This window comes from Dermochelys coriacea, chromosome 1 (genome assembly GCF_009764565.3).
Source record: "Dermochelys coriacea isolate rDerCor1 chromosome 1, rDerCor1.pri.v4, whole genome shotgun sequence".
Classification (NCBI taxonomy): domain Eukaryota; kingdom Metazoa; phylum Chordata; order Testudines; family Dermochelyidae; genus Dermochelys; species Dermochelys coriacea.
Window position 1 is genome coordinate 221,351,200 of NC_050068.2, and position 27,439 is coordinate 221,378,638.

The 27,439-nt window shown below is 40.6% G+C and overlaps 1 protein-coding gene and 1 long non-coding RNA gene across 2 annotated transcripts in view; one reads left to right on the plus strand and one right to left on the minus strand.

Moving 5' to 3' along the window:
* NTF3 (neurotrophin 3) overlaps positions 1-23,817 on the plus strand; it is a 64,345-nt gene extending 40,528 nt beyond the window's left edge. The window contains exon 2 of the mRNA XM_038416890.2: positions 20,438-23,817. Coding sequence (XP_038272818.1) covers positions 20,438-21,232 — 795 coding nt within the window. The 3' untranslated portion in view covers positions 21,233-23,817. The remainder of the gene's footprint in view (positions 1-20,437) is intronic.
* LOC119850047 overlaps positions 1-27,439 on the minus strand; it is a 53,143-nt gene that overhangs the window by 9,066 nt on the left and 16,638 nt on the right. The gene's annotated exons all lie outside the window — the stretch shown is intronic.

Below are 27,439 nucleotides of genomic sequence, written 5' to 3' on the forward strand. Positions count from 1 at the left end.
TAACAGAAAAGAATTCAGACTGTAAATACTGCACTGGTCGTTCAGCACTGAACAGGAGGTGCACATGGAGGGTTTAATGCTTCTCTCACTCAGACTGGGTTTATGCCAGTTTAATTCCATTGATCCCACTGGAGTTTCCTCACTGTTTGCACCAGTATAACTGAGAGAAGTGTGAGGCCCAGAAGACAGCAGGGATCCATGATGAGAATAAAGCATAAGACAGTTGTATTTCTCTTAACAACCTGGGCAGTTTTCTAGTGAATAACTTGTACCTCACATGTGAGCACAACAAGGAGCAATAACAATTATGCTGTTGATTTACAGATGTTCAATGTAATTTTAGAATCAAAAGGAATAAATGCCTCAGAAAAAAAGTCATGTTCTATACAAAGGAGAGAAAAAATGCATTGGAACCACTATTAAGTGACACCCTCCCCCCTCTTTTTGGCATTTATCCCAAAGTGAAGCAGTTGTGGGGGGAAAACAACAACAATAGGCTTCTGTGTTGCATTACTCTAAAAACGCACTTGAATGAAAGCAAATAGTATCATAATGAGCTAAGTCAGAGAGCTCTGTTCAATTAGCTGTAGAATTTAAAGGAGTTTATAATAGCAGCTCTTATAAAGAAAGACCCGGTTAGGATTTGTCATGGAAAAGAGGAGAATGTGTGGTAAGTTAAATGCCATTTATAAAATGGGAGAGTCCGATCAAACTGATCCAGATTAGTCCTTCACAGTGGTAAAACCTTAAAATTAGGACATGGGGATAAAAAGAGGGTTTAGTCTAAACTATTTCATGCAAAGGGTATTCAACATATGGAATATGTTACCCAGAAGAGTAACTGAAGCAAGGAGCACTAATGTTTTCAAGAGAGAAAAGGACAAGGAACTACATAAGGAAATTTCAAGCTTCAAAAGGGATATTAGAGAGATTTTTGCTAAAGAGTAACCAACCCATTTCTGGGTGGTGTGCAGGAAGGAGGGTTCTGAGGGAAATTTTGTGCTGATCATGGATTTGTTGTTCCTCCATAGATTGGCAATGGGGAGTGGTTTTTTGTTTTGTTTTGTTTTTTGCATTTTGCCTTGTTGTTGTTTCATGACAGTATTTTTGCTCTTCTGCAGTACAAACAACTAACAACATTTTAAGAACGTTAAATTTTGTTGTAAAAAATTCTAACATATAGGGCCAAATTCATTTCATTCTTCCCAGTTGATTGTACTGGAAGTTTTAGGAGAGAAAAGATTTTTAAAAGGAGGTGGGTGCCTAGATCTTTTCCACACTTGTGAAAACATCATCCTAAATAAAGAAGCCCTCAGGGCTTAGTCCATGCACTGCAGATGATGACAGATTTGTCATCAGGACAGAGCATGTTACAATTTATAACAATGCTGCTGACTGTATCCTGCTACGTACGAGTCTATTACTCAAGTAACACTCCCATTGACTTCAGTGGAAGTTTGTATGCATAAGAATCACAGGACTAAAGCATGGCGAAAAAATTTAGCGAACTCCTTTTTTCAGAGAAAAATGCAAATTTGTGTCAAATTCACTGAACTATTTCAATAAAAAACAAAAATCAGCAAAAAAACAAAATATTTAGTTTCAACATTTTTAAAGGACACATTTTGATTCAAAACAATGTATTAATTTGAAATTTACTTCAATTTCATAAAACACAGTTTAAAAAGGTAAACTCCATCAAACCAAAATGTTTTATTTCGGTTCAAATAAAACACTTTGTTCAATCCAACATGAATTTTTTCAACTTTCTGGTTCACCACAAAATTTTTAAAATTTGTTTTGTGTTGACACACAACTTCCCTCCTCCCCCCAATTTTTTTTGGAATAGCCAGCAAATCAAAAAAATCAGTTATTTGCCTAGTTCGACTCAGGATCAGTCTTCTGCTATACTGAAGGGTATAGATGGCTTGTGTTATTGTTGGATTACTCCCTGTCCAATGATACACTGCTATGTGAATATGTATAGAGACTGATAAAGCTAAAGTAAACAGTAAAATGAGAAAAGCAAAAATGGCCCAAAACCACAACCTCTAATCTAAACCCCTTCTAACTCCAGGGGAGTATTCAGATTCAAATCCCAGGATCCTAAATTACCCCTATCATTTTGCTCCTAAATCACATTCAAAATGGGAAAGGGTCTAACTTTTACATCCAACTTTTATGTATTTTTTTCTGAATGGGGGAGAGCATGCAAGATATCATGATAAGTCACTGCTTTGGAAGTGTTTTCACAAAAATAGTTTGAGAGATTTTGGCATATCTAATCCAAACCTTCAATCTAATCTCAATTTATTCTCTAGCCAGTGGCTCTCAACCTTTCCAGACTACTGTACCCCTGTCAAAGGGAGTTTTGTGTATCCCCAAGTTTCACTTCACTTAAAAACTATTTGCTTACAAAATCAGACATAAAAAATACAAAAGTGTCACAGCACACTTACTAAAAAATTGCTGACTCATTTTTGCCACATAATTATAAAATAAATCAATTGGAATATAAATATTGTACTTACATTTCAGTATCTGGTATAAACAAGTCAGTCTGTATGAAATTTTAGTTTGTACTGACCCCACTAGTGCTTTTTATGTAGCCTGTTGTAAAACTAGGCAAATATCTAGATGAGTTGATGTACCCCCTGGAAGACCCCTGCATGGTTGAGAACCACTACTCTAGCCCAAACCTTGAAAACCATTGTAAAACCTAATCTCAGTCTGAGGACCAGTTCCTGGGTCAATTGCTAGGAAGGAAGGAAGGAAGGGGAACAAAACAAAAAACCTTGAGCTAGAGGTTCTCTTCTGTTTCTAAGACTTCTCATGCAGCACACCTATGTGCTTTTTTTATTAGGTGAGGAATCTATTTTGAAAATCAGGTACAGATGTTTTGGTCATGGAGCGCTCATTTCATAGGCAACTGTCAATCCACTGGATCAAGGGGTAGCATAAGAGGTCTAATCAGGTGCCTGATGAATCTGCTTATGGTTGACACACCAAATTCAAGAGCAACACAGCTTGCTAACAAATTTCATAGATCCATGAGTTATCTGAATTGGAGTCCAAGATTACAGCACTCTGCTTTCTCCTCTCTCTAACTGGAGTGTATTAATAAAAATAAGAGCAACGAGTCCATTTTTTCATTAAGTTAGTTATTTCCTCCTGCTGTATAACTGAAAATCATTTAGGTTAACACTAGTGGTGGCTCCAAGGTTCAGATCCAAAATGTATCAAAGTTTGGGGGAAAGGGAAGAAGTGTTGGGAGCGGAGATCTTAGTTCGGGCCCATGTGTAGAACACGTTAAATCAGGAAGGAACCATAGTGTCCTCTATGACCACATTGCCCAGCAACTTCCAAACATTTCACTCATTCCACCTTCTCAGGTCCAAGATATCAGTTATGTTCTATACGAGCCAATTTCTGTTCCCAGTTGCACCAGGGAACATCAGGAGTAACACCACTGAAGTCATTAGAGTTCTGCTCAATCTACATCAATGTAACTGAAAGCAGAATACATCACGTTGTTTCTTAAATTCTTTCAGGTTATTTTCAGTCATGGTGATCATAAGCATTAATGCCTGACCCATTCCCTTTTGGGCTCCCTCAGAACATGTCACCAGCACTAACAGTAGTCTAATAGAATCTGACAAGCTCAGACAATAGGCCACATTATAATTTCAATTATAAGCAAGTAACTGTTAAAGTCACTTGGTTTGCATGTGAATGAAAACAGAATTTGACCCAAGATCTTTGATTTCAAGTGTTGTATGTAACCCATGCCTACTTGGTATGGCACTCTGTCTCCCTTTGGTGGTGGGCTTGGCCACCTGGAGATTGATAAGCCTGCTACAGGCTTGGCTAAGAGTTGGGTGTTTTAGGTCAGGTAGCAGATACCCATGCATTAAGATCCAAAAGTCACAGGTTCAATCCCAACTACTAATGAGCCACCCAGAGCTTTTGATGCCCCTTGCAAATGGGAGAAAATGTCCCATTTTCTTCTTCTTCTTTTTTCAGTAGTCTCAATATATGCCTCTAAAATTCCTTATCATGTCTAAGTATCTCCAGCACAAATATGTTCCATGTAAACCAAACCTCTGCCTATATGCACCACAGTCTGGTGGCGTTTAGAGAATATTTTTTTTAATTGCATCCATGTTGGGTTGTCATGTTCTTGTCTTCACTCACCTAATTCTTAATCCAATCTACATTCAAACCACAAACCCTGTCTCCATTTGTACTGTAATTAAGGGGGCAGGGGAGAGGGAGCTCAATCATATGGTATAGGAGGACACATTAAATTCTTGAGGTGTGGTGTGCTTTTGAACCTTAGCTTTTTAACAGTTTTCCAAGAGGGCATGTGAGCTCTTTTCCAAATGTGTATATTCTTCCCCTCAGTGATAGCCACTGCAAAAAGCTGCCTTCCCCTCAACGGAAGCCCTACACTCTTGCTTGCAGCTCAGTAAACTGCTTAAGCTTCCCGTTGTCAAACAAGTCTGAAAACTTATGATCTCCCTTGAATCCAATTATCTCAGGATGTTAAGTGACCTCGCACTTTCTCTAAAGAGTTTCCTCATCTGTACGCCTCCCAAAAGTTCCTAAGGATGTGATTGCTTTGCTCTGTTTTTACACTGGGCTCTCCTCCATATTTTCTAGAAACAGGTTACACTTAGGTTAGGAAACAGATTACCTACTTTCAGAGGTTTCAGTGAATACTGCCCCAGCTTTCTAGCACTGGTAATGTTGTGGTATTTTAACAGGGCCCTTTATTCTCCATCTACATGGATTATATTTGCTGGGTGAAACTCCAGCACAAACATCTTCAGAGAGCTAGACTGTCATAGCCTTTATTCACTGGAAGAAGAGAGAGAATAAACCTCTCCATCCCCTCCTGTTATGCCCTAGCTCAGCCTGCTCACATCCTGATTTTGGCTGCAGCGGAGAGATTGGGGCTGCTCACCCAATATCCTCACTATGGATGTGTCTACACTGAATGCAGGAGTTGTGATTGGGGCATACATAGATGTATCCAAGCTAGCTTAGATAAGAGCCATAAAGCTGCAGGAACACAGTTCACTGCATGGTCTAGCTAGAGTGACCAGATGTCCTGATCTTATAGGGACAGTCAAGATATTTGGGGCTTATTTGTCTTATATAGGTACCTATTACCCCTCCCCCTGTCCCAGTTTTTCACGCTTGCTATCTGGCCACCCTAGATCTAGCCCCACCCTCTCAGGACACTCAAGCAGCTGCTATGGCTTCACTGCTACTGTCACTCAAGATAACTTCACTCTAACTCAATGAAAGCTAGCTCGGGTATGTCTATGTGCCCTGAGAGCAAGTGGGTGGGGAGCGGTGGTAGAGAGATGGGGAATGCGAGGAGCCCTAACTTCATCCCACTTCCCTTACTCACTGGCAAGAGCAACTGGCTGGGAGCAGGGGAGAGTAAGCTTCTCCATGAAAAAGAGATGAAGTCACTCTTTCACCAGAGCAGAAGGGGAGCAGGGGGGGAATAGCGAATCTGAATCAATTTATTTTCTGGGCTTCTCCTGGGGTGATGCAGCGGTGTGTGGCCCTTACTCAGGCCACTTTGTAGGGTTATGCTGTAGTCCAAAATGAGCACGCTTCATTCCCACTTCCTGCAGGACAACAGCACTTTGATTATTTTAATCAGGGATTTCTACTGAGCACATTAAAATCTAAGATTTGGCTCACCCCACCTGAAAAAATAATAAAACATCTGATTTTTTTTATTGCTAATGCCTGGGGAAAGCAAATGAAGTGCATTATACCTGAATTACATTGATCCTCTACTATTACAGCCTGTTGCCAAGTCATTCTCAATTTCAGAAGACATCTGAGATCATCAAATATGATTTACCCATAGATGCCTTTCAATATATTTTCTCGACACCTTTTCATCTCTTCCCATCCAACACTTCATCTTTTAGGGACCCAGATAAATAATGCAAGTAATAATTTAGACAGAGGTAGAAGCATTTCTGATTTGACCTGTTAGCTTTATAGAGTTTGCTTGGTACAGCATGAGATTGGAGGGGGTGGGCAATAGCTAGGAACCAGAGAGGTAGGATGATCTAGTGGTTATAGCCATCCCTTAGAACTAGGGTGACCTGGGTTCCCTTCCCTGCTTTGCCACAGACTTCAAGTCTGGCCAAGTTACATAGGGCTTGTCTACACATACTTGAAGATCGATTTTGTGGTGATCGATGCATCAGCAGTCGATTTAGCGGGTCTAATGAATACACACTAAATCGACCGTGATCGCTTTCCCATCAACTTCTATACTCCACAGGATGGAGAAGAGTAGGGGGAGTCTATGGGAGAGCGTCTCCCGTTGACATCACGTAGTGTGGATTCTGCAGTAAGTAGATCTAAGCAATTAACGTAACTCAAATTGCTTAGATCGACTTTCATGCATAGTGTAGACAAGGTCTTAGTCTCTCTGTGCCTCAATTCCCCAGGAATATCATCACTCACCTATCTCATAGGGGTGTTGTGAGGATAAATATATTGAAGATTGAGAGGTGCTCAAATAGTGTGGTGATGGGGGCCACATAAGTACCTACAATGGTTCTGGGGCCTCTCCCAGGGCTGATCAATTTAGCACTGCTCCTGGATATACCTAACAGAGTTCCATCATGCTCCTTTCTTCACCTAACATGCCCCCTTCTCTCCTGACATGCCCCTAAGCTGTGGAGAAGATAGAGGCACAAGCCCCAGTTATGGCACTGATGCACCAACAGGGAGTTTACATACACCATTAGAATTTGTTGCTGGGCATTTGCAGCTGGATCATGGCCCCTTTTGTGCACCTGAAGTAGCACAGAGGGGCCATAACCCGATGGAAAAATCCAACCATGATATCCATCTGGATAACATTCCAGAATATAATTGGGGAATACAGCTCATTGAGTTCTGTGCAGAAGCAGTCAAATAAACAAAACAGCACATTTTACACGAGTTATTATAGCATGAAAGAGCTTTGTCGAATATTGGAATGTAACGTTTTCCATAATGCATCAGCCTATGGACCTAATCCTACAGTGATCTCCAATCTGACACCAGAGTCCTTCCCAAATTTTGTGTGTCCAATCCTGCCTCCAGCAGTGGTGGACACCTGATGATTCGTAAGAAAATGAACAGTCCTCTGCCACTGCCCATATAAAAGAGAGGAATTATTTAAGCAAACAAGCTCAGAACCAATGTAGACACAAGAACAAATGGATATAAACTGGTATTTGGAAAGTTTAGACTTGAAATCAGATGAAGGTTTCTAACCATCAGAGAAGTGAAGTTTTGGAATAGCCTTCCAAGGGAAGCAGTGGGGGCAAAAGATCTATCTGGCTTTAAGATTAAACTCGATAAGTTTATGGAGGAGATGGTATGATGGGAAAACATGATCTTGGTAATTAATTCATCTTTAAATATTCATGGTAAATAGGCCTAATGGCCTGTAATGGGATGTTAGATGGGGTGGGATCTGAGTTACTACAGAAAATTCTTTCTTGGGTATCTGGCTGGTGAATCTTGCCCATATGCTCAAGGTTTTGCTGATCACCATATTTGGGGTCGGGAAGGAATTTTCCTCCAGGGCAGATTGGAAGAGGCCCTGGGGGGTTTTCGCCTTCCTCTGTAGCATGGGGCACAGCTCAGTTGCTGGAGGATTCTCTGCTCCTTGAAGTCTTTAAACCATGATTTGAGGACTTCAATAGCTCAGACATAGGTGAGAAGTTTTTCACAGGAGTTGGTGGGTGAGATTCTATGGCCTGCGTTGTGCAGGAGGTCAGACTAGATGATCATAATGGTCCCTTCTGACCTTCGTATCTATGAATCTATGCAGTAACTCTTGTGGTGATCAGCTGTCAGTGGGATTGCTCCATGAAGTATATAAAGCATGTACATGAAGGGCTGAAGAGAGCTGAGCAATGAACTACTCTAAAGTTTTTTCTCTAGTTCCAGTTCCCTGGTTCATCCTTCACATCCACACACTTAGCTGTATAATTATAGTGAGCTTCATAAGTAGCATTGCTTTGCTACACAGTAGCTAAAAAGGGTTGCCAGTTACCCGATTGCTTAAGGGGAGATAAATTCCTCATTTAAACCAGCTGCAATGTAATTTGCTTACCACCTAAACCCACTACCAATAATGTTCAAAGCCTATTTTCTTCTAATATCTAGCTATTAGTATATGCTGCATGCTGCCAGACATACAAGATATCCCACATTCTGAAATTATTCCTTCAAATACTTTTAGTGATGAGGAAGAAGGAAATGTGAATTGGCATCACGATGGCATCTGTATTAAGATATAAGTAAAAGTATGATGATTTTGATGTTAGTGTGAGATTTGCAAAAGCAAGGTGGTTTTTGGTATAGGGTTTGGCCTCGTGTTATAACTGGCAAAAGTGCAACAATTGCATATGTATAATAAGGATGCAAAGATCATGCTCTGAGTTTATGTGCACGAGTTTGTTTCTCCATGATGCTGAGCATTCTGAACCCAATCCAGCAAAGCACTTAAGCATGTGCTTAACTGAAAGCATATGAGTAGTCCCTTTGAACTTAACACTCAACAGAATTTTATACTGGAAATTTTATGCAAAAGTACATATACTACTGAATTCAAAGGTAAAGTTCTGCTTTAAAAGAAAACAAAACCTGGAGAATAGCCAAAGTAATTTGAACAGCCTTAAAACTCATGGCAACACTACACATACAGCTGGTAATGTGGGCTAAGGGTGTGATTTTTTATGACATTTCTAGACCAGCAAAAGTCCTAGTAGAGACAGTTATACTAGCTAAAAAGGTCCTTTTGCTGGTATATCTTATTTCATTTGGTACAAGCTATGCCAGTAGCATAACTGTGTCTGCACTAGGGCTTTTGCTGGTATAAACTGTCTCCCCACTAGGAACATTTGCTGGTATAGCTATACCAGCAAACTTTTTCTAGTGGAGCCCAGGCTTTTCTGTTATTGGAAGGAACAGGTAATCTCCAGTCTTACACCTAGAAAAGCATTTGTACTTTATCAGATGTGGCCATACAGCAATAAGTTGACAAGACTCTGATTTATTTCTGATAAGTGCTGTAGAAGTAGTTATTTAAGCCCGTCAAGATTTCTTGATTTCAGAAAAGATACTACATTTGTGCAATTATTTTTTTGGCAGAAGGGATTAAATATTTACAGCAGTATGCTCACTGGCATTATTTATGTTTCTCTTTATGGCCTTGATTCAACTTTATGCACGTGCTTAACTGCGCAGCAAAATCAGCATCTAACTATGATTCATTGTAATCACAGTCTCCTTTGTCCTTACTGTGAAAAAGCCTTTTCCAAAACTCACTGAATTCAATGGGAGACTGGCCAGTGACTTATGGTGTTTGGATCAGGCCCAAGTCCTGTAGTGAGAGCTCTGGCCTTAGTAGTTTTTGTGTGTGTGTGTGTGTGTGTGTGTGTGTGTGTGTGTGTGTGTGTGTGTGTATATATGTATATATATATATATATATAGGAGCTGTGTGTCAAACAAGACTTTTCTGTTTTGAGGCATGTGTACCTTCAGGGAAAATAGAAGAGAGTTCTCCCTTTTTGATTCACAAAGTAGCCAAGTGCATCTTTCTGTGGGCTGTATGGCTCTGAAGAAGCCAGGAGCCATGGGACCTTGGAAAGCAAACAAAGGTGTAGTTTGGATTTAAATTAAATGTAGCTCCTCCATCACATATTTTGTGCAATGACCCGTCATGGTTGCAGTCCCGGTGCTCAGAGAAGAACAAAGACAGCTGCCTTAAAGTTCCCCCATGGGTGAACATCACCCCAGAGGGATGAAGAAGAGATAGGACAATGGCTTTGCCCCTCACTGTGCATCAGTAAATGGAGCAGTTCTGGTGCAGCAGAGGGGGGATATCAGTACACCACCTAATGTCGTGGTCCCCAAACTTTTCACGGTCATGCCCTTCCCCCCCCAACTATGCTTCACCCTGGGAGTGGGACCATGGCTCCCAGGGGTGGGGGGCACAGGGACAGGGGTAAAGGAGCAAAGGCTGAAGCCAGGTCTGGGGCCAGGAACGGAGCTGCAACGAGGGGCTGAGGCAGGGCTGGAACCAGGGCCGGGAGCAGAGCCGCGGCTGAGGGCCAAAGTTGGGGGCAGGGCTGGGGCCAGGGCCAAGAGCAGAGCTGTGCCCAGGGGCCAAAGCTGGGGGCGGGGCTGGGAGCAAATAATTGGGAGCAAAGGTGCAGCCAGATTGTGGTCTGGGGCTAGGAGCAGAGCTGGGAGCCAGAGTCTGAGTCTGCTGGGAGCAGAACTGGGGTGGAGTGGGGCTGGGTGGTGCTCCCTCCCTGTCCCCATGGAGACTGGCCCGGGCCCTACCATGTCCCCCCAAACATTCCTCCATGCCCCCATGGGGGGCATGCCCCACAGTTTGAGGGCCACTAGCCTAATAAGAGTGGAAGGAGAAATTCTCCAGTGGCAGTACAGCTCCCTGCCACCAGGCTGTACCTGAAAGATATGTTTGAGCCCAATAAGATGAAGAGTAAAGCATTCTAATAAGAGCACTCCCTAATTTTCGGAGTCACATGTAAAATAAACCATTATGTTCTTTAAAAATCATATTAGAGCTGGTCAGAAAATCCTTTTTTTTTTTCTTTGAAGAAAATTGTGGAGAAATCCCAGTTCAAAATTTGAGAAAAAAAATTTCAGGGTTTTCTGCAGAAGTGTGTGTTTCATTTCAATTCTAAACATTTGTTATGGTTTTCTTGTACTCTCCCAGTCTGTCTGTATCCAACTGTTCTTGCTGGTCTTATACTTAGTTTCTAAGCTTTTGATGGCAGGAACCATAATTTTATTCTGTTTGTACAGCACCTAGCACAATGGGGTCCTGCTCCGTGACTGGGGCAACTTGGCACTGCGATAATACAAAATATAATAATTCTGAAATGAAATCAAACATACCAATTGCAAAACGAAGTGTGAAAACGATTTCTCACATGCGCACAATTTATTTTTACTGACCCCCCACTCCTGTTTTTCAGAGGTGAAAGTGAAAAAGCTCAAAGGGGGGGCAATACCCAAAAAATAAAGATCATAAAAAAAAACCTTCTCTTCCATTTCCAAAAACCAAAACAAAATCTATATTTTGAGTCAAATCCAAGCAAAAAAATGTCATTACATTCTGAAATGTCAATTTGAAACAAAAATTTTCATTTTGAATTCTGACTGGAAAATCTAAAAGCATCATACATATAAGCAACATCTTCCAACAGAAACGTGCAATGCTGATGAAGCTCCATGTTCCAATGGAAACATTTTGGTGTAGAAACTTTTGATCGGCTCTAAGATAATAATTATCAAACAGTATGGTAGCAGAGGGGCAGGACCCTGATTGTTCATGTGCCCTTAACTGCATTTCCCCTTCTCCCACTGCCCTAACAACTTGTCAAAGTCACCAGTATCAAATGGAACAACAAATTAAAACAAATTTAGTCTCTGACTAATGTCATTTCTCATTTTGACAAATCAAAAATAATTAGGAAAATGATCTAAGGTAGAACAGCATTTAAAAACAAATAAAACCAAAACCATTTCACCCAAATGCCTTTCCCAATCCTTGAGACCTGGGCCTTGAACTTTCCTGAAGAATTGTACTCTGAAATAAAGATTGTGTCTGTGAAATTTCAAGAGGATTGGTTTGTGTTCAGCATAATAATGGGGCATGGGCAGAAGTAAACTTCAGATGGAAGACTGGTCTCAACCTTAATTATGGGGAGATTAAGCCTTCAAAGCAAATCTCAGTTGAAACCAGGAGATACTGCAACTATTGCCTGATTTTGATGCAAAACCATTAGTTGAGCCAGACTAGGTTCAGGTTTACTTGGAAAGTTTGTGAACCTTTACAAACCTGTTCAACAAACTTAGATGGAATTTCAAGACTAATGAAACATGAAAGCATGCTTCTTCTGTGTGGCTTTGGTTTTTTTATTAACATCTTGTACAACTCAAAAACTTCTTATTCTTGATAATCAGCCTTAACTTCCCTTTCCTTAGTTTAATCCCCTTTCTCCTGATTACACCCTTTTCTACCACTCTTAAAAAAAAAAACCACCCCCCTCTCACTGGTGCTTTCTATTGGGTTATCATGGCCTCATGCCCAGTGTCACCACATAGCCAAGTTATACTTCTTTGACCTTTCCTCCAAAGCCTGTCCTGCAAGCCCAAAATTCATTTTTGTTGGTCTTCCATCATTCTCCTCTGCTATGTCAACGTCCTTCTGCCCTTAGAATTGCATGCAATGTTCTATATGTCTTCCAATGCTATAGAGCAGTGTTTTTAAACCTCTGGTTCGCAGAGTCCACAGACTGTCTAAGATTTCCAAAGGGGTCCACACCTCCATTTGAAATTTTTTAGGGGTCCGCAAATGAAAAAAGGTTGAAAACCGCTGCTATAGAAAGACCGTCCCTTCTCTGCTCTCTAGTAGGATGCTTCTGCATAAACTGCTCAAACAAACATTGGATTTCTTTGCCATTATTTCCCATTTTAAGTTCACATCTATGTTTCTGTCGAGTATTTAGATTCATCAAATATTGTGCCTCATCAAGGCTTTATATCACTTTTAGGTCTGGTTAGGCATTGCTGCTTTCTAAGTTTCTCTTTCCCACTGAATAGCTTTGTTTAGGATTATTATTCCCCTGGTGTACTAGCTTGCAATTTCTAGTTTGACTCTCATTTTGCTATTTTCTGCCAATTTTTCTAACCTCTTCAGGTCCCCAGCAGAGATTGTACTTCTCTCTGCTCACTGGTGTTTGCATCCCCTACCCATTCAGCTGCAAATGTAATTAATTTTCTCTTTGACCCTTCTGCCATTAAAGATCATTAATGAAAAGGTTACATCAAATTAGGCCTAATACTAGAGCTGCTTGAACTATCTGCAGTGACCAATTTGAAGCATTTGACCATTTTTCCATTTGAAAATGACCTTGGGGGGTGAGGATGTGCAGGCAAGGTTCTCTGTTGGTGTAAAATTAGCATAGGTTCCATGCAGAGATTCTTATTTACACCACCTGGTGTATTCTGGCCCTTAGATTTTTACAGGTGTGAATGGTGCTCAGAATGATGTAGTGAATGAGATACCTGGAAATCAGAGTAGCAGCCGTGTTAGTCTGTATTCGCAAAAAGAAAAGGAGTATTTGTGGCACCTTAGAGACTAACAAATTTATTTGAGCATAAGCTTTCGTGAGCTACAGCTCACTTCATCAGATGCATTTGGTGGAAAAAATGAAGTGAGCTGTAGCTCAAGAAAGCTTATGTTCAAATACCTGGAAATATTTCAGCTTCTGGGCACTTGCAAACTATTTGCCACAACTACTGCTTTAAGTATTTGCTGGGCTTAATTAACTACTTGACTGGTAACTTAAGTCACATGGTATCGTTTCTGCTTTCTCAGTAGATGACAGACTGTCTACACATTTAGCATGCTAATCACTTGACCACTTAGCTCCCAAACTCTCCGAGTTTCCAAGATAGTCTTTGAGGATAAGGCAGTAGACTAGGATTTGGGAAATCCAGCTTCAGCTTCCAGCTCTGCCCCAGACTTCCTGTGTGACCTTGGGCAAGTCATTTAATTTCTTTATGCCTCAGTTCCACCCTTTGTAAAAGGGGGGATTGGCATTTTGCTTCCTCATGGGAATGTGGTGTGGCTGAACCTATAAATGTGTGTATATTAGAAACATATTAATGGGATGAGAGCCATATATGTACCTAGATAGAAGAAGATTGCACAAACATTTCCATTCTGAATACTCATGTAAATACAGGTGGTAACAATGCCATAAATGCCATTAAAGAATGGGGAGAAAGATACCTCTATATACTGACCAGAGACACATTTCTACGTATTCTTCTTCAGGTAGCCCACTTACATTACAGGGGACTGTAACATTCCTCCCCGGATATCCATGTCCTCTTTCTAGGTTACCACCAAATGGCCATTGTATGCATTTCTCAAACCAAATTTCACTCTCCAGGCATAGCATCATCAATCCTTCCTTTGAGGGATGAAACGAAAAGGGAGGCCAGGAGGAAGCAAAAGGAGTCCTTTCAAAAATGAATGTTTCCTACATTTTTTTTTGTAATCAGCATGTCATAAGAAAATTATTATAATACTTTGGTTTATAGCACCTTTTGTCCAAGAATTTCAAAGCAATTTGTGATCAGTACTTAAGCCTCACCCCAATCCTCATTTTGCGGACGCGGAAAGTAAGGAATGGAGATCATGATTTGCCCAAGGTCACCCAACAAATCAGTAACACAGCTAAATAGAACCGCGGAGTCCTGACTCACAGTCCTTACACCATCGACACAACGAAGTGAGTCAATGGAGAACAAGGCTACAGCAATCTTATAGGCCTAGACAGACAGGGCTTATGCATCAAGCCATGAAAATGACAAATTAAAATAAGTCACAACTGGAATGGACCTGGTAGGTGATGGAAGTGTTCTGATTTCTGAATTTGATTATAAACCTGGGGATAGAGCTAGCATGGTTGATATTGCACCGGACGTTGATAGTAAGTATCTCACAGGGACTGTTGAAGGAAACTGGGGAGTGCTGAGTGCCCTGCACTCCTAATGAAGTCAGTGAATGGTTGAAGGTACAGGGCCAAAACCAAATAGAACTACCTTTACATAAGGTGCAAAAAACAACCCATGTTCCAAATGATGATAGAATCATGGGACTGGAAGGGACCTCGAGAGGTCATCTAGCCCAGTCCTCTGCACTCATGTCAGGACTAAGTATTATCTAGACCATTCCTGACCTGCTCTTAAAAATCTCCAATGATGGAGATTCCACAACCTCTCTAGGAAATTTATTCCAGTGCTAAACTACCCTGTCAGGAAGTTTTTCCTAATGTCCAACCTAAACCACCCTTGCTGCAATTTAAGCCCATTGCTTCTTGTCCTATCCTCAGAGGTTAAGAACAACAATTCTTCTCCCTCCTCCTTGTAACAACCTTTTATGTGCTTGAAAACTATTATCACGTCCCCTCTCACTCTTCTCTTTCCCAGACTAAACAAATCCAATATTTTCAATCTTCCCTCATAGGTCATGTTTTCTAGACTTTAATCATTTTTGTTGCTCTTCTCTGGACTTTCTTCAATTTGTCCACATCTTTCCTGAAATGTGGTGCTCAAAACTGGACACAATACTCCAGTTGAGGCCTAATCAGTGAGGAGTAGAGTGGAACAATTATTTCTCGTGTCTTGCTTACAACACTTCTGCTAATACATCCCAGAATTATGTTTGCTTTTTTTTCCCCCCAACAGAGTTACACTGTTGACTCATATTAAGCTTGTGATCCACTATGATTCTGCAGTACTCCTTCCTAGGCAGTCATTTCCATTTTGATGAGCTAAGCATTTGAAGAATTGGTGTTAAGTTCTCTGTTGGCAATGGTCAGGTATTTCTGAGGTGGTCATGTTTCTATCTATTAGAAGATGCTCTTGCTAAAGATTAATTTCAAATATGGCTGTGCATGCCCTTATGGTCTGCTGTGTCTGAAATGAACAGACAGAAATAAAGTTATATATACCATTTTTAACCATTCCAATTTATTAACACAAAACTGTCACCACATGGAAACATTTTACCATTCAGTGAAGCTTTAGGAAAGGCTTGAGTGACCATTTGACACGATATAATCAACAAATCAGAGTGGCCCCACAGACTCATCATGAAAGCAGATTGCAGATTTAGGAGAGCTTCATTTTCCCTCTCCCCCTCCTCCCCACTATGCTGTTGACTCAGTATGCTACCATGGGCAACTCACTTAGGACAAAATTGTCAAAAGTGCCTAAATGACTAAGAAAGTGGTTGTTTTAGAGCACTGGGAGAGAATCTGCACCACAACCACACAAGCCACGTTAAAGCGCTGCCATGGTAGCACTTTAGCATTGCCAGTATAGACTAGCTCTTAAACAGATATAGCTTAATGGGGTAACTTATGTTGGTAAACTAACTCAGGTGTGTCAGCTGACCTCAGCTAATGTGGCAGCTCATGAAGACAAAATGATCTCATGTAGCCCTGGCCCAAACCATTTAGGGCTTTATAGTTGGAAATAAAAAAAATCTTGAATTGCACATGGAAGCAAATAGGAGAACCATGTAACTGTCAGGGAACAAGTTTAATATGCTGCCTAGGGCTAATAGCACAAAGAGGCAAGCAGACATTATCAACCAGCTGTAGTTTGAGTGATCCAAGGCTATAGCTACACTTACGAAAGTGTGTAGAATATTGGTGTAACTCACACACCTTCTGGGTGTGGTGTTCTGTCCCATCTAGTGGCACCGAGACCACTTTAAAAAGAGAAAATGAGTCTGCTCTATAGTCTTAGCTAAGAGCCGGTTGGCTTTTAGCTCATGCAGTAGAGGCTCATGCACTAAGCTCCAGAGGTCCTAGGTTCAATCCCACCTGCCGACAACTGGGGTCTATCGGCGTTACATTGGCACTACGCATGCAGCTACATGCTGCAATGAGAGCCAGGCTGCATCCACATTTGTCACTGCAGGATAGCAACATGCAGCAGGGAAAAGCTCTGGCAGCGGGGAAGACGCAATGAAAATAGCGCTGTAGATGTGGGAGGTATTACCTGGGCATGTAAACAGCAGGTTGGGTATATATCATGGGGGTTCATGCAGGTTGGGAACTATTCTATTCTATTCATCTAATTTGTGCCTCACCATCTACATGGCCATTTACTCCAAGCAAGCTGGGCAGGCGGTGACTGTATGCTATGTACAAAGCTGCAAGTGTAGATGTACCCAAAAATATCCTGCCTGTGATACTGCCTCAATTGTGCTCCGAGTGTTGGATCTGATGTCTAGCCTTACAACTACAAGTCATGAGTAGGATTTTCTGCAAAAGCTACTCATGAGGTCCTGATCCTTTACTTTTCACATGCTGCAAGTCCCTGTCCAGCTTATGCAGAGCATCCACCTTCACTTTTCCCACATTATCAACTACTTCCAAGATGACAGGTTTCAGAGTAGCAGCCGTGTTAGTCTGTGTTCGCAAAAAGAAAAGGAGTACTTGGGGCACCTTAGAGACTAAAATTTGAGCATAAGCTTTCGTGAGCTACAGCTTCATCCGATGAAGTGAGCTGTAGCTCACGAAAGCTTATGTTCAAATAAATTTGTTAGTCTCTAAGGTGCCACAAGTACTCCTTTTATTTTTACTTCCAAGATGTAGGTTTTGTTAGTGACCACTTCGCTTTTGAAACCTGGCAGCCAAGTTATTACATGCAACTATATATTGGCATGGGTATATTTGGAGCATTTGACTTGAGCATGGTATTAGCTTCGGTGACCATTATGCTGACCTTTCTGCTGGTGGCACAGCGGTAGCCCCTCTGAGTGCTGTGTTAAACCTGCTGAGCAACATGTTATAAAACGTTGGTTGTTCAAATGATTTACTTAGCAAGACCAAGTGCTGCATGCCATAGGTCTTTTATACAGTGTATCATTTGTATTCTGAGATCCATCTACATTGAAGGTCATTTTTATTTGAAGAGCAATAAGAATTTGACTGGTTTTTATTTTATACACTCTCTCTCTCTCTCTCTCTCTCTCTCTCACACACACACACACACCCACCCACCATAACTTTGTTGCAAGCAGCAGAGTTTAGGTGAACTCGTACTGTAACGAAGATAAGAATGGAGAAAACACATTTCTTGTCCATAAAAGGACAGATCACACATTCACAGAGGGCAACTCTGATTTTGCTGCAGTTCCAAAATACAAAGTAGGAAATTCAGTATTGCTAAATGAGTTATATACAAGTTTCATTATAACTGTTCAGAGACTGCCTTTGAAGTTCTTGCTGTGTGTTTTCCCCAGTTTAACCCTGTTTCAAAGTTGACCAATGACACTTATTTGGACAGCAGTATGTGTAATTCAAATTAAAACAACCACTTCACTTACAGATCAGCTCAAACACTGTGTCACGGACACTATGTAACTTGTATTTAGCTTAGGCACTCTGGTTACATTCCCCAGACCTGAAGAAGAGCTCTGTGAAGTTGGCCCAATAAAATACATGACCTCACCTATCTTGTCATATGTGGTATGCATTCGGAGGTGCATGCATGATTCTTGAAAAAAGTGCTCTCTAATCTTATACTTATAAATGCTGGTCGCAAACACTGCAATGTTCTGGGTAATTGCTTGTTGATTGTTTTGAATTATTTTTATAAGCACTGAATATTATTAGAATATCAATTTTTAGTACAAGTGGAGTTGCAGTTATCTTAGGCTAAAATGTTCAAAGTTGGATGCCTAAAGTTACACACCTAGGCCAAGATTCAAAGCAATGGGAACCTAGCATTTATTACAGCTTTAGAATGTTCAACACTTTTGAAATTGTAAACAAGTCACCATGTGTTCAGTTAAACACACACAAAGTCAACCCAGAACAGATTCCTAACAAAAAGCATGATACTGCACACACAATTCTCCCCTGCAAAAGGGATGAGAGAAAAACTGAAACAGTTACAACAGATATGAGTCACATCTCTTAACATGCTACTGGAGGACACTCAGATACTTTGGTGATAAGGGTGGTATAAGAACCGCACAGAATTAAACAGTTGCTGAAACAAACAGCCCTTGTTTTTAAACTCTTGTTCCTTAAGCTATATGTAGGCTTCCTAACAAACATCACAATTTTCAGAGACGGTGAGCCCCTCACTACTCCCATTAAAGTCAATTTTAGCCCACTTTGTGCAGAATGTAAAAATCAACTACAAAAGAACACAGTTCAAATGCCCTGTGAATCCATCTATAGTTCATACTCGCCTTGTACAGGACAAATGATTGCTTTCCAAAAATAAAGGATAAGAAACTTCTCATTCCTGACTATTTCCCTGTCTCTGGGATATGTACTCCTATATCAAAAGTTATCTGTACAGAGGGAGGAACAGCACTGTGGACTGAACCACAGCTACTATTTTTTCCCAGTGCACGGTGGTCTAGCTGATAAAGCGCTTCCTGAGATTCAGGTGATCTGGGTTCTATTTCCAGCTCTGCCACTCATCTGATGAGTGACATTAGGCAGGTCACGTCCCCTCTCTGTGCCTCAGTTTCCCCATACGTAAAATGGGGATGATGGCACTGACCTTTTTTAAGCACTTTCAGGCCTACTGATAAACAATGCTATGTAACAGTGAGGTATTGTTTTCATATTGCTCCTGAGTAAATTCTGATCTCCCCTCCCCCACGTACATCTAGTGTTCAGGCAACCCTTAAGAAAACCGATTATACAGTGGCTTATTCAAATGGTCTCCAATTAGTATTAAAATTATTTTTCAACAGGCTTGTTCAAAATGTTATTCATTTATAGTGCTGAAACTTTAAACTTGCTCAGTCCATGAAGTCTTGTACTGACAGAGTCAATGACACTAATGGAGTTTCCTCAATTTACACCACCAGTGAATTTAACCCAACACCCCCTCTCAGTGCTAGCCTGCATAATTTCAGTTCTTAGTACGAGATGTGTCTGCTAAAAGGACTGTGGAAAAATGACCTAGCCTACAGTTTGTGCCATGCTTTCCAGGTGGAGGTGACATGTCTTTGTAGAGAGAGGAACTTAAGACTTCTCTATACCAGTGGTTCTCAACCTGTCATCCACGGACCCCATCTAAGGGGTCTGCAAAAGACAGACTGAAAACTGACTGAATGGAATTCAACTATATGTACAGACAATAGATTTCCTAAAGGGTCCACCCCTCCATTCAAAATTTCCAGAGGGGTTCACACCTATATTTGAAATTTTTTAGGGGTCTGCAAATGAATAAAGATTGAGAATCACTGGTCTACACTGCCCTGCAGTTCAGACGACAGGGCATGTGAATAGCAGTGCACACCAAAATGTTGCACTGTAACACTCCTGTTTGGAAGCTGCAGATATGAACTGAGAGGTTCCTACTTCACATTAATGCAGTCTGGTTTGAAGAAGACTAGATTAGTGCAAACTATGAACCTTTTAGTTCACACTGTCCATATCCACATAGGAGAGTTATAGAATGGCAGGCACTTTGGTGTGCACTGCCCTCACAGTCCTAACTGTGGGGCAGTGTAGACATGCCATATTGTCATACTAACCTTGCTCTCCCTGTGAAAAATCAAAAAATAAGATCATCCTGCCTGAAAAGTGGATGAAATGTAGATGAAACTAATAAAAGGTCACCCATATTATTTCATAAAATGTAATTAAATATTTGGAATAGCTTGTAACAAACACATGGTCTAGCCTAGTCTATACAGGCTAACATCTGTAAGACATGTTAAAAAAAAATCAGGACTATCCTACTGCATCCAGTAATTCTTATTTCATTGGCTCTAAGTTAACTCTGTGTTTCTTTTCAGATCTTACAGGTGAACAAGGTGATGTCCATCTTGTTTTATGTGATATTTCTTGCTTATCTTCGTGGCATCCAATCTACCAACATGGATCAAAGGAGTTTGCCAGAAGATTCAATAAATTCTCTCATTATTAAACTCATTCAGGCAGACATTTTGAAAAACAAGCTCTCCAAGCAGATGGTAGATATCAAGGAAAACTATCAAAACACAATGCAGAAAACAGAATCTCAGCAGGACGTGGATGGAGTTGAAAATGTGAAATCAGACTTCCAGCCAGTTATCCCAATGGATGCAGAACTATTAAGGCAACAGAAACGCTACAATTCTCCCCGGGTCCTCTTGAGTGACAATACCCCATTGGAACCTCCACCTTTGTATCTTATGGAAGATTATATTGGAAATTCTGTAGTGGTGAACAGAACCTCCAGGAGGAAAAGGTATGCAGAACATAAGAGCCATCGAGGGGAATATTCTGTATGTGACAGTGAAAGTTTATGGGTCACGGACAAATCATCCGCTATCGACATTAGAGGACACCAGGTAACAGTGCTAGGAGAAATTAAAACAGGCAACTCTCCAGTCAAACAATATTTTTACGAAACAAGGTGTAAAGCAGCCAAACCGGTAAAAAATGGCTGCCGTGGCATTGATGATAAACACTGGAACTCCCAGTGCAAAACATCCCAAACGTATGTAAGAGCACTGACTTCAGAAAACAATAAACTCATAGGCTGGCGGTGGATAAGAATAGACACATCCTGCGTGTGTGCGCTGTCGAGAAAAATAGGACGAACATAAGTCTGCATTTCTTTGCTATATAAATTATTACTTTAAATTATATGATATGCATGTAGCATATAAATGTTTATATGGTTTTATATATTATAAGTTGACCTTATTTATTAAACTTCAGCAAACCTACAATATATAAGCTTTCTCTCTCAATAAATAGGAGTAAAATGGCATGTGCCTCAGCTGTGGGCAGCTGCAGTTTTATTAGAATATGTTTGTGATTCTGCTTATCAGCAGCATACCATAATCTTACTGTAAAATCTGTGTAACGTCAGTATTTTTCGTTCAGTATTGTCAAGCCAGTGACTGTCATTTAGTAAACTTGTTAAAAATCAGATAAATGTCAAGAGTTGTGTACCCATTTCTATCCCCCGCTATATATTTTCACAAGACAAAAGTAGACGAGGCAATATATTTTATTGGAGCAACTCCTGCTAGTGAAAAAAAGACAAGTTTTTGAGCTACACAGAGTTCTTCTTCAGGCCCAGACATGAAGAATAACTCTGTGTACGTCAAAAGCTTCTCCCTTTCACCAACAGAAGTTGCTCCAATAAAAGGTATTACCTCACCCAACTTGTCTCTCTAATATCCTGGGACCAACACAGCTATAACAACGCTGCAAACCACATATTTTCATATTTAATTAAAAGTGTTAATTCCTCACCACTGAAAGGAAAACAACATGGCCTACAGCTAACATTAACATTCCAGCCATTGACTATCTGTAAAATACGTTTTCTGTATGTCATGCCAGTTTTGCCACTACAGTTACTGTTGTTTTTCCTCTGTTAGCATTCCAGAACTGCTGGTAATAACCCAGCAATTCTACTTTAGGTTTTTGAAGCACATTTGTTTTGCAACTGGTTTTTAATGCTGCCAATTCCTTTTAGGAGTAATAGGAAAAAAATCTAAAATATTTTTAACAGAACCTTACCAATGCCAAGAAGCAATCTAAGTGGATCATTAATATAAAATATATAAAAGATGATTTCTTTAGAGTATACTATTTATTGTGATCAGGTTCCTCCTCTCCAATAATCTGTTAACTGTGCTGCATCGTTACATTGTTTCTTTCTGCCTGGGATTTTTAAATTAGAAACAAAACTGTTGGTATCTTAACTTTAAAAGAAGCCTGGATTTAGAGTTCTAGGAAAGAAGAATACAGTCTTGGAGTGGATGTCAAAGCTGCACTTTCATTCAAAGCTGCAGTGCTGGTCAGCATCAATTGCTGGTTTTTTATGGAGAAAAACATGTGTAGAAATGCTCAGCAAACCTGGTATTTTATGGAGGATCATTGAAGAATTACTGGTTTTCTGTGTGGCATGCGATTAAGAATCAGGTTCTCAAGTAGGCAATAGTTAAAATGAAACTGCAGTGTCATACAGACGAGTTAACACTTACAAAAAAATAAATGTACCGCTGTATACCTCACATAGACATTTCTAAATTCTGTGCACAAAACATGTTCTGTTCTTTGCATTATTATGTAGAAGCAACATAAATATGCATTGAGCAAAAACTTTAGCCATTGTAAAATGGAGCAGCTCCATGGAAGACATTGTAAACCACATTATACCATGGACCAGACCTTACTTTCATTAAAGCATATGGAAGTTTAGTCACTGACATCAATGGTCTGCACAAGATTAAGCTCCCTATATTATCTATATCAGGTTGGATCTTAAGAATAAACATCGAGTCAAAACCTGCCCCCAATTTAATAGACATCACAATTGCAATGCACCACGCTCAAATGGTTAAATGAGCACTCTCTCCTTTGCATTCAACTTTCATAAATTAAAAAAAAAAAAAGAGCCACAGCACCAAAACAGTAGGTGGCCTGATGGCTTTGTACCTATGTCTTTTCACCACTGGAGAACCAGGTTCAAATCCTCAATAAGTCACAAGAGGAAATGAATTGGGTGGTCTCTCTAATCCCTTATGGACAGTGTAACACATCATAAAAACACTGCAGAAGTGGTCCAGATTGCTCATGAGGCCAAGGATTGGGATAGCTGTACGCCAGGATTGGAACACACCAGCAGGACTGCGTGAGGATGATTGTACACAGAGCCTTACAGCATTAGGTGTGGCTCCCACTAGACCTCTGATCTTACAAGGTGCAAAAAACTCTCAGGTCCCCAGTCGGGTTGCTCAGTACCTCACAGGAGGGATCCAGCATTTTGCAGGATTAAACCCTAAATTCACCTTTCTCCCCTCAAGCAATAATAGAGGTTCTGTACCATGATGATCATTAAAGTGTAGGATCTGGTTTATATGGTGAGAAAGTCATGGCTTGTCTATGAGACTAGTTAGCGCACAGCAAGCTGGGGTTTAAATGAACAGTGCCCCAGCCTGTGAGCACAAACATCTGTGTAGACCCCGCTGCTGGTCAACTAGAAGTTCTCCTGTGCACTTTGATCTACACCCATTTCAAAGTGAGGGTGATCAAAGGGCACTATAGAACTTTTAGTGCACAGTAGCAGGGTCCATATCAATGGTTAGTGTGCGGCAAGCTATTGCGAGGTAGATGTATACCCCAGCTTGCTGTGCACTAACTATTCATCTAGACAAGCCCTCCATATCTCATAGAGGTGGTTGCAATCCCCCCCCCCCCTTTGGAGCATTTCAATGGAAAAAAAACCAAAACAGTCATTTTTACTGAAATTTTCAGTGCAAAATTTTGACTTTTCATTGAAAAAACCCAAACAAATTGTTTCAGTTTTCTGCAAAAAAAATTGTTTCCCACTGAAAAAGGGGGAAAAATGTTGAGGAAAGCAGATGCTTTCGATGAAAATTTGCATTTAATCAAATCCCTGATTTTCCATTTAATAAAAAGAAAAGTTTTGATGGAAAATTTTCAGCCAGTTCTGGTAGCTAGGCTATTCGGAGACAAGCAGGCAGCCTTACATTCAGGGGTCTTGGCACTTCAGTGTCCAGTGTATGTCTATATCTGTGCGCTAAATGAAAAAGTGAAATTAACTGAGCTTGTTAGACACTGCTACTTACTTGAAAAGACTCGTCATTTCCATTTACTTTAGTGAGTCTGTTGCCATTAACGGGGTATCTTCTGCTCTCAGTAACTAGTGTAAATCCACAGTAATTCCACTGAAATCAACAGAGCCACAGTAATTCTACTGAAGTCAGATTTACACCAATGTAATTAACATCAGAATCTGGCCCAAAACCTTCACTTCAGCTTTTTGAAAATCAGGAGACTTAACCCTTGAGAAAATCATTTTCTATTTTCTCATGTAAATCATGTAATTAGAACTGGCACCAGGACTCTAGCTTTATCAATGTATGTAGTGTTTTGCAAGTGGAAAAAGAAAGTTGCAGAGAAAATGTGGTATAGTGCTGATCATCTGAAATGTATTACATGACAAAGAAATATGGTGCATAAGGTTATTGACTGCCTCATTCCCACCTTTGTATAACAATGAAAAGAAGTGTTACTTTTAGGCTCTGATCCAACTCCTACTAAAGTCAATGCAACAATTGCTATTGATTTCAAAGGAAACTGGATCGGGCCCTTAGTGAAGAAAAGCTACACATCTCAGTGCTGTAGTGTAATTGTATGCGTCAGTTACATGTTTTTATAAATCCTGTGTGTAAGATTTCCTGTGTATATTTCACAGCAGGTAAGCATACAAAGCCTGTGTAAATGCATAGGGTCTGATCCTGCACAGTCACGGAAGTCAGGGAGAGTTACATTTGCTATTGACTTCAGTGGTGGCTCAAGGAGGTCCAGAGTTCTCTAGCCAATTTCCTTCTATCAATTGCTTAAATAAAATAAGTAGCCCAATAGTACTTGGTAAATAGGGCCTTTTTAAACTCACTCCCATTAGGCAGCTAACTGTCAATATTGTTTCCCCAATATTTTACATTATAAATGCATACTTTTGTTGCAAAAACGATTGGCCGATATGTTGGGTTTGCCTATCTATCTGTGTCAAACTGTGTTTTCTCCAATTTTTTCTTGTTCTTTTACAGTCCATTTGGTAATTGTAAAAAATGCTCCACTGAGGTTTTGGGAAACCATCTGCATTTATTTTATCACCTTTGAACATGTGTTCAGGAATGAAGTCTGTGTAGCCAGTTTACTGCTACCTAGAGATTTGCCCTGCTACACCAGGAAGAAACATCGACGGGGCTGTACAGTGTGTGTGCTCAAAGCCACTCAATATTCTGTTATTTCAATGCGTTAGCAATTAGAGTTTCTCACTCAAATATACGTTGCGTATCTGCAGACAATACATAACAGGAAACAAGTTTGATTTGGAGTTCCAAAATTAAGCATTTAATGATAATGACCTTGCTTTTTTGACCTTTCAGCAAATACATTTTTACAACAAACTGAAACGTATAACCATCCATTTGGTTTAATAGAAACATTGTGGCAAAAATCAATGGGATTCTGTGTTCCCCACACTCAGGACGCGTATGTAATTCATCATGCATGTGGCAGGGGAGAACAGGCACTGCAGCTTGTGAGAAGTGAAGAGAAGCGTGCTGGGTCAGAGCCGGTTTTAAGTATGGAGGGGTTGTTTTCCGAAATGCTTTGCCTGTATTTTGTTACAGCAGATGGCAGAATGATGAAGCAAGCACAGATGTGATGTAAAAAAAAGTCAACCAGCACCACTGCTAACAAAACCTTTCTTGAGAGTCTGTGATTTGCTACTGCTGTAGGCACAAGGAGTTTTTTTAACAAGGTTGTTACCTAGTTCTGCAATGACATCCCCTGTTAAATTATTTCAATAAGTTTTCCTTTTTTGCCACAGAGGTTCTCTGGATATTGTCAAATTAGCAAGTTAAAAATATTTTTTTGTCATCTTTAGCTGATTTGGTATCACTGATGAGCGGTATGTTTAGAAAGGTAATGCTTTACATAAAGGTTCCCAAATTACCATGAGGGCCAGATCCTCCAATAGGCACGGCCATTTTGAGTCACATCACTGCCAGATTCTGGCCACCATGAGAGCATCACCCTGGTGCAAGGAGAATCCTCCAGTGGCAACAAGCTAGCACACCAGCTCCTACTCTCCCACCTACCTGCTGCTGTCATAATAGAGGTCATGGCTGGAGGAAAGGCTTAGAGTGGGACACCTTATGCTGAACAGAACACTGGCTGTCATTTTGGCCCTGTGAACCTATTATAGCCATCTGATTAAGTCAGAGCATGATCAAGCTGTTTTCTTACACCTAGGAACTGGCTCTGTGTACAGTGGCCTCAGGATCAAAAGAGGGCAAAAATGAGCCATAGACAATCATTAGTTCCACACCGAACCACAGCAACACCCTTGTCTTGCACTGTGTGTTCCTCAGCTGTAGACAAGGCTCTCTCCCCGAGTACTCTGTCCAAAGGCCAAGAGGCAGAGTCAGACTTTTGGCTGAGGGATAGTGGGCAGTTCCCAGGAACTGAGCAGACAGCCAATCTGTAGCTCTTGTCAGGACAAAGGGGAAAGTACCAGCCGCTGAGGCAGTTCAGGGTATTTAAATCAGAGGAAAGATGGTTTTACGGAGAAGGCACAGAAGTGGGGTCAGGAGACAAGACCAGGGATCTGTTGCTGGCTCTGCCACAGAGTCACTGTGACACCTTCAACAAGTCATTTCACTCAATACTTTTAAAAGTGCCCTCAAATTGTGGGTGTCCACTTTGTTATAGCTAGGGCCTGAATTCCACCTCTCCAAATGAAGGTGAAAAGAGAGAGCGCATGCACATCTGAAAGTTTGTACCTCAACCTCAGTGCCTCAGCTTCCCAATCTGTAAAATAGGGAATAATAATTATGATACTTACCTACCTCACCTGGGGGGTTGTGAGGCTTTCTCCACTGTTTGCAAACTACATTAAGCTCCTCTGATGGAAAACACTGGTATTATTTGGAGGGGCTGAGGTAGCTTGGAAACATGGTAGATCTGAGTTTTCTTCTATTAGGGTGGAGGTGAGAAGGAACTTGCTACTAGAAGTGGGAGTCTGAGCTGGAAGGGAGGCGTATTAGAAGAGGTGTAGGTAGGGGTGGGAAGGGGTTGGGTCTGTTTTGAGAAGGGTAGTGAGAGGGTCATTTAGAAAATCCCTGTTCATTACCTCAATATAGTATACTCATTCTCTGTATTTGAAGGGTTCATTAAATACCATTGGATTTTTTGAGACCATGAAGAATTCAAAATGAAAATTAACCACTGTATTATAGATATTAATTGACACAATTACA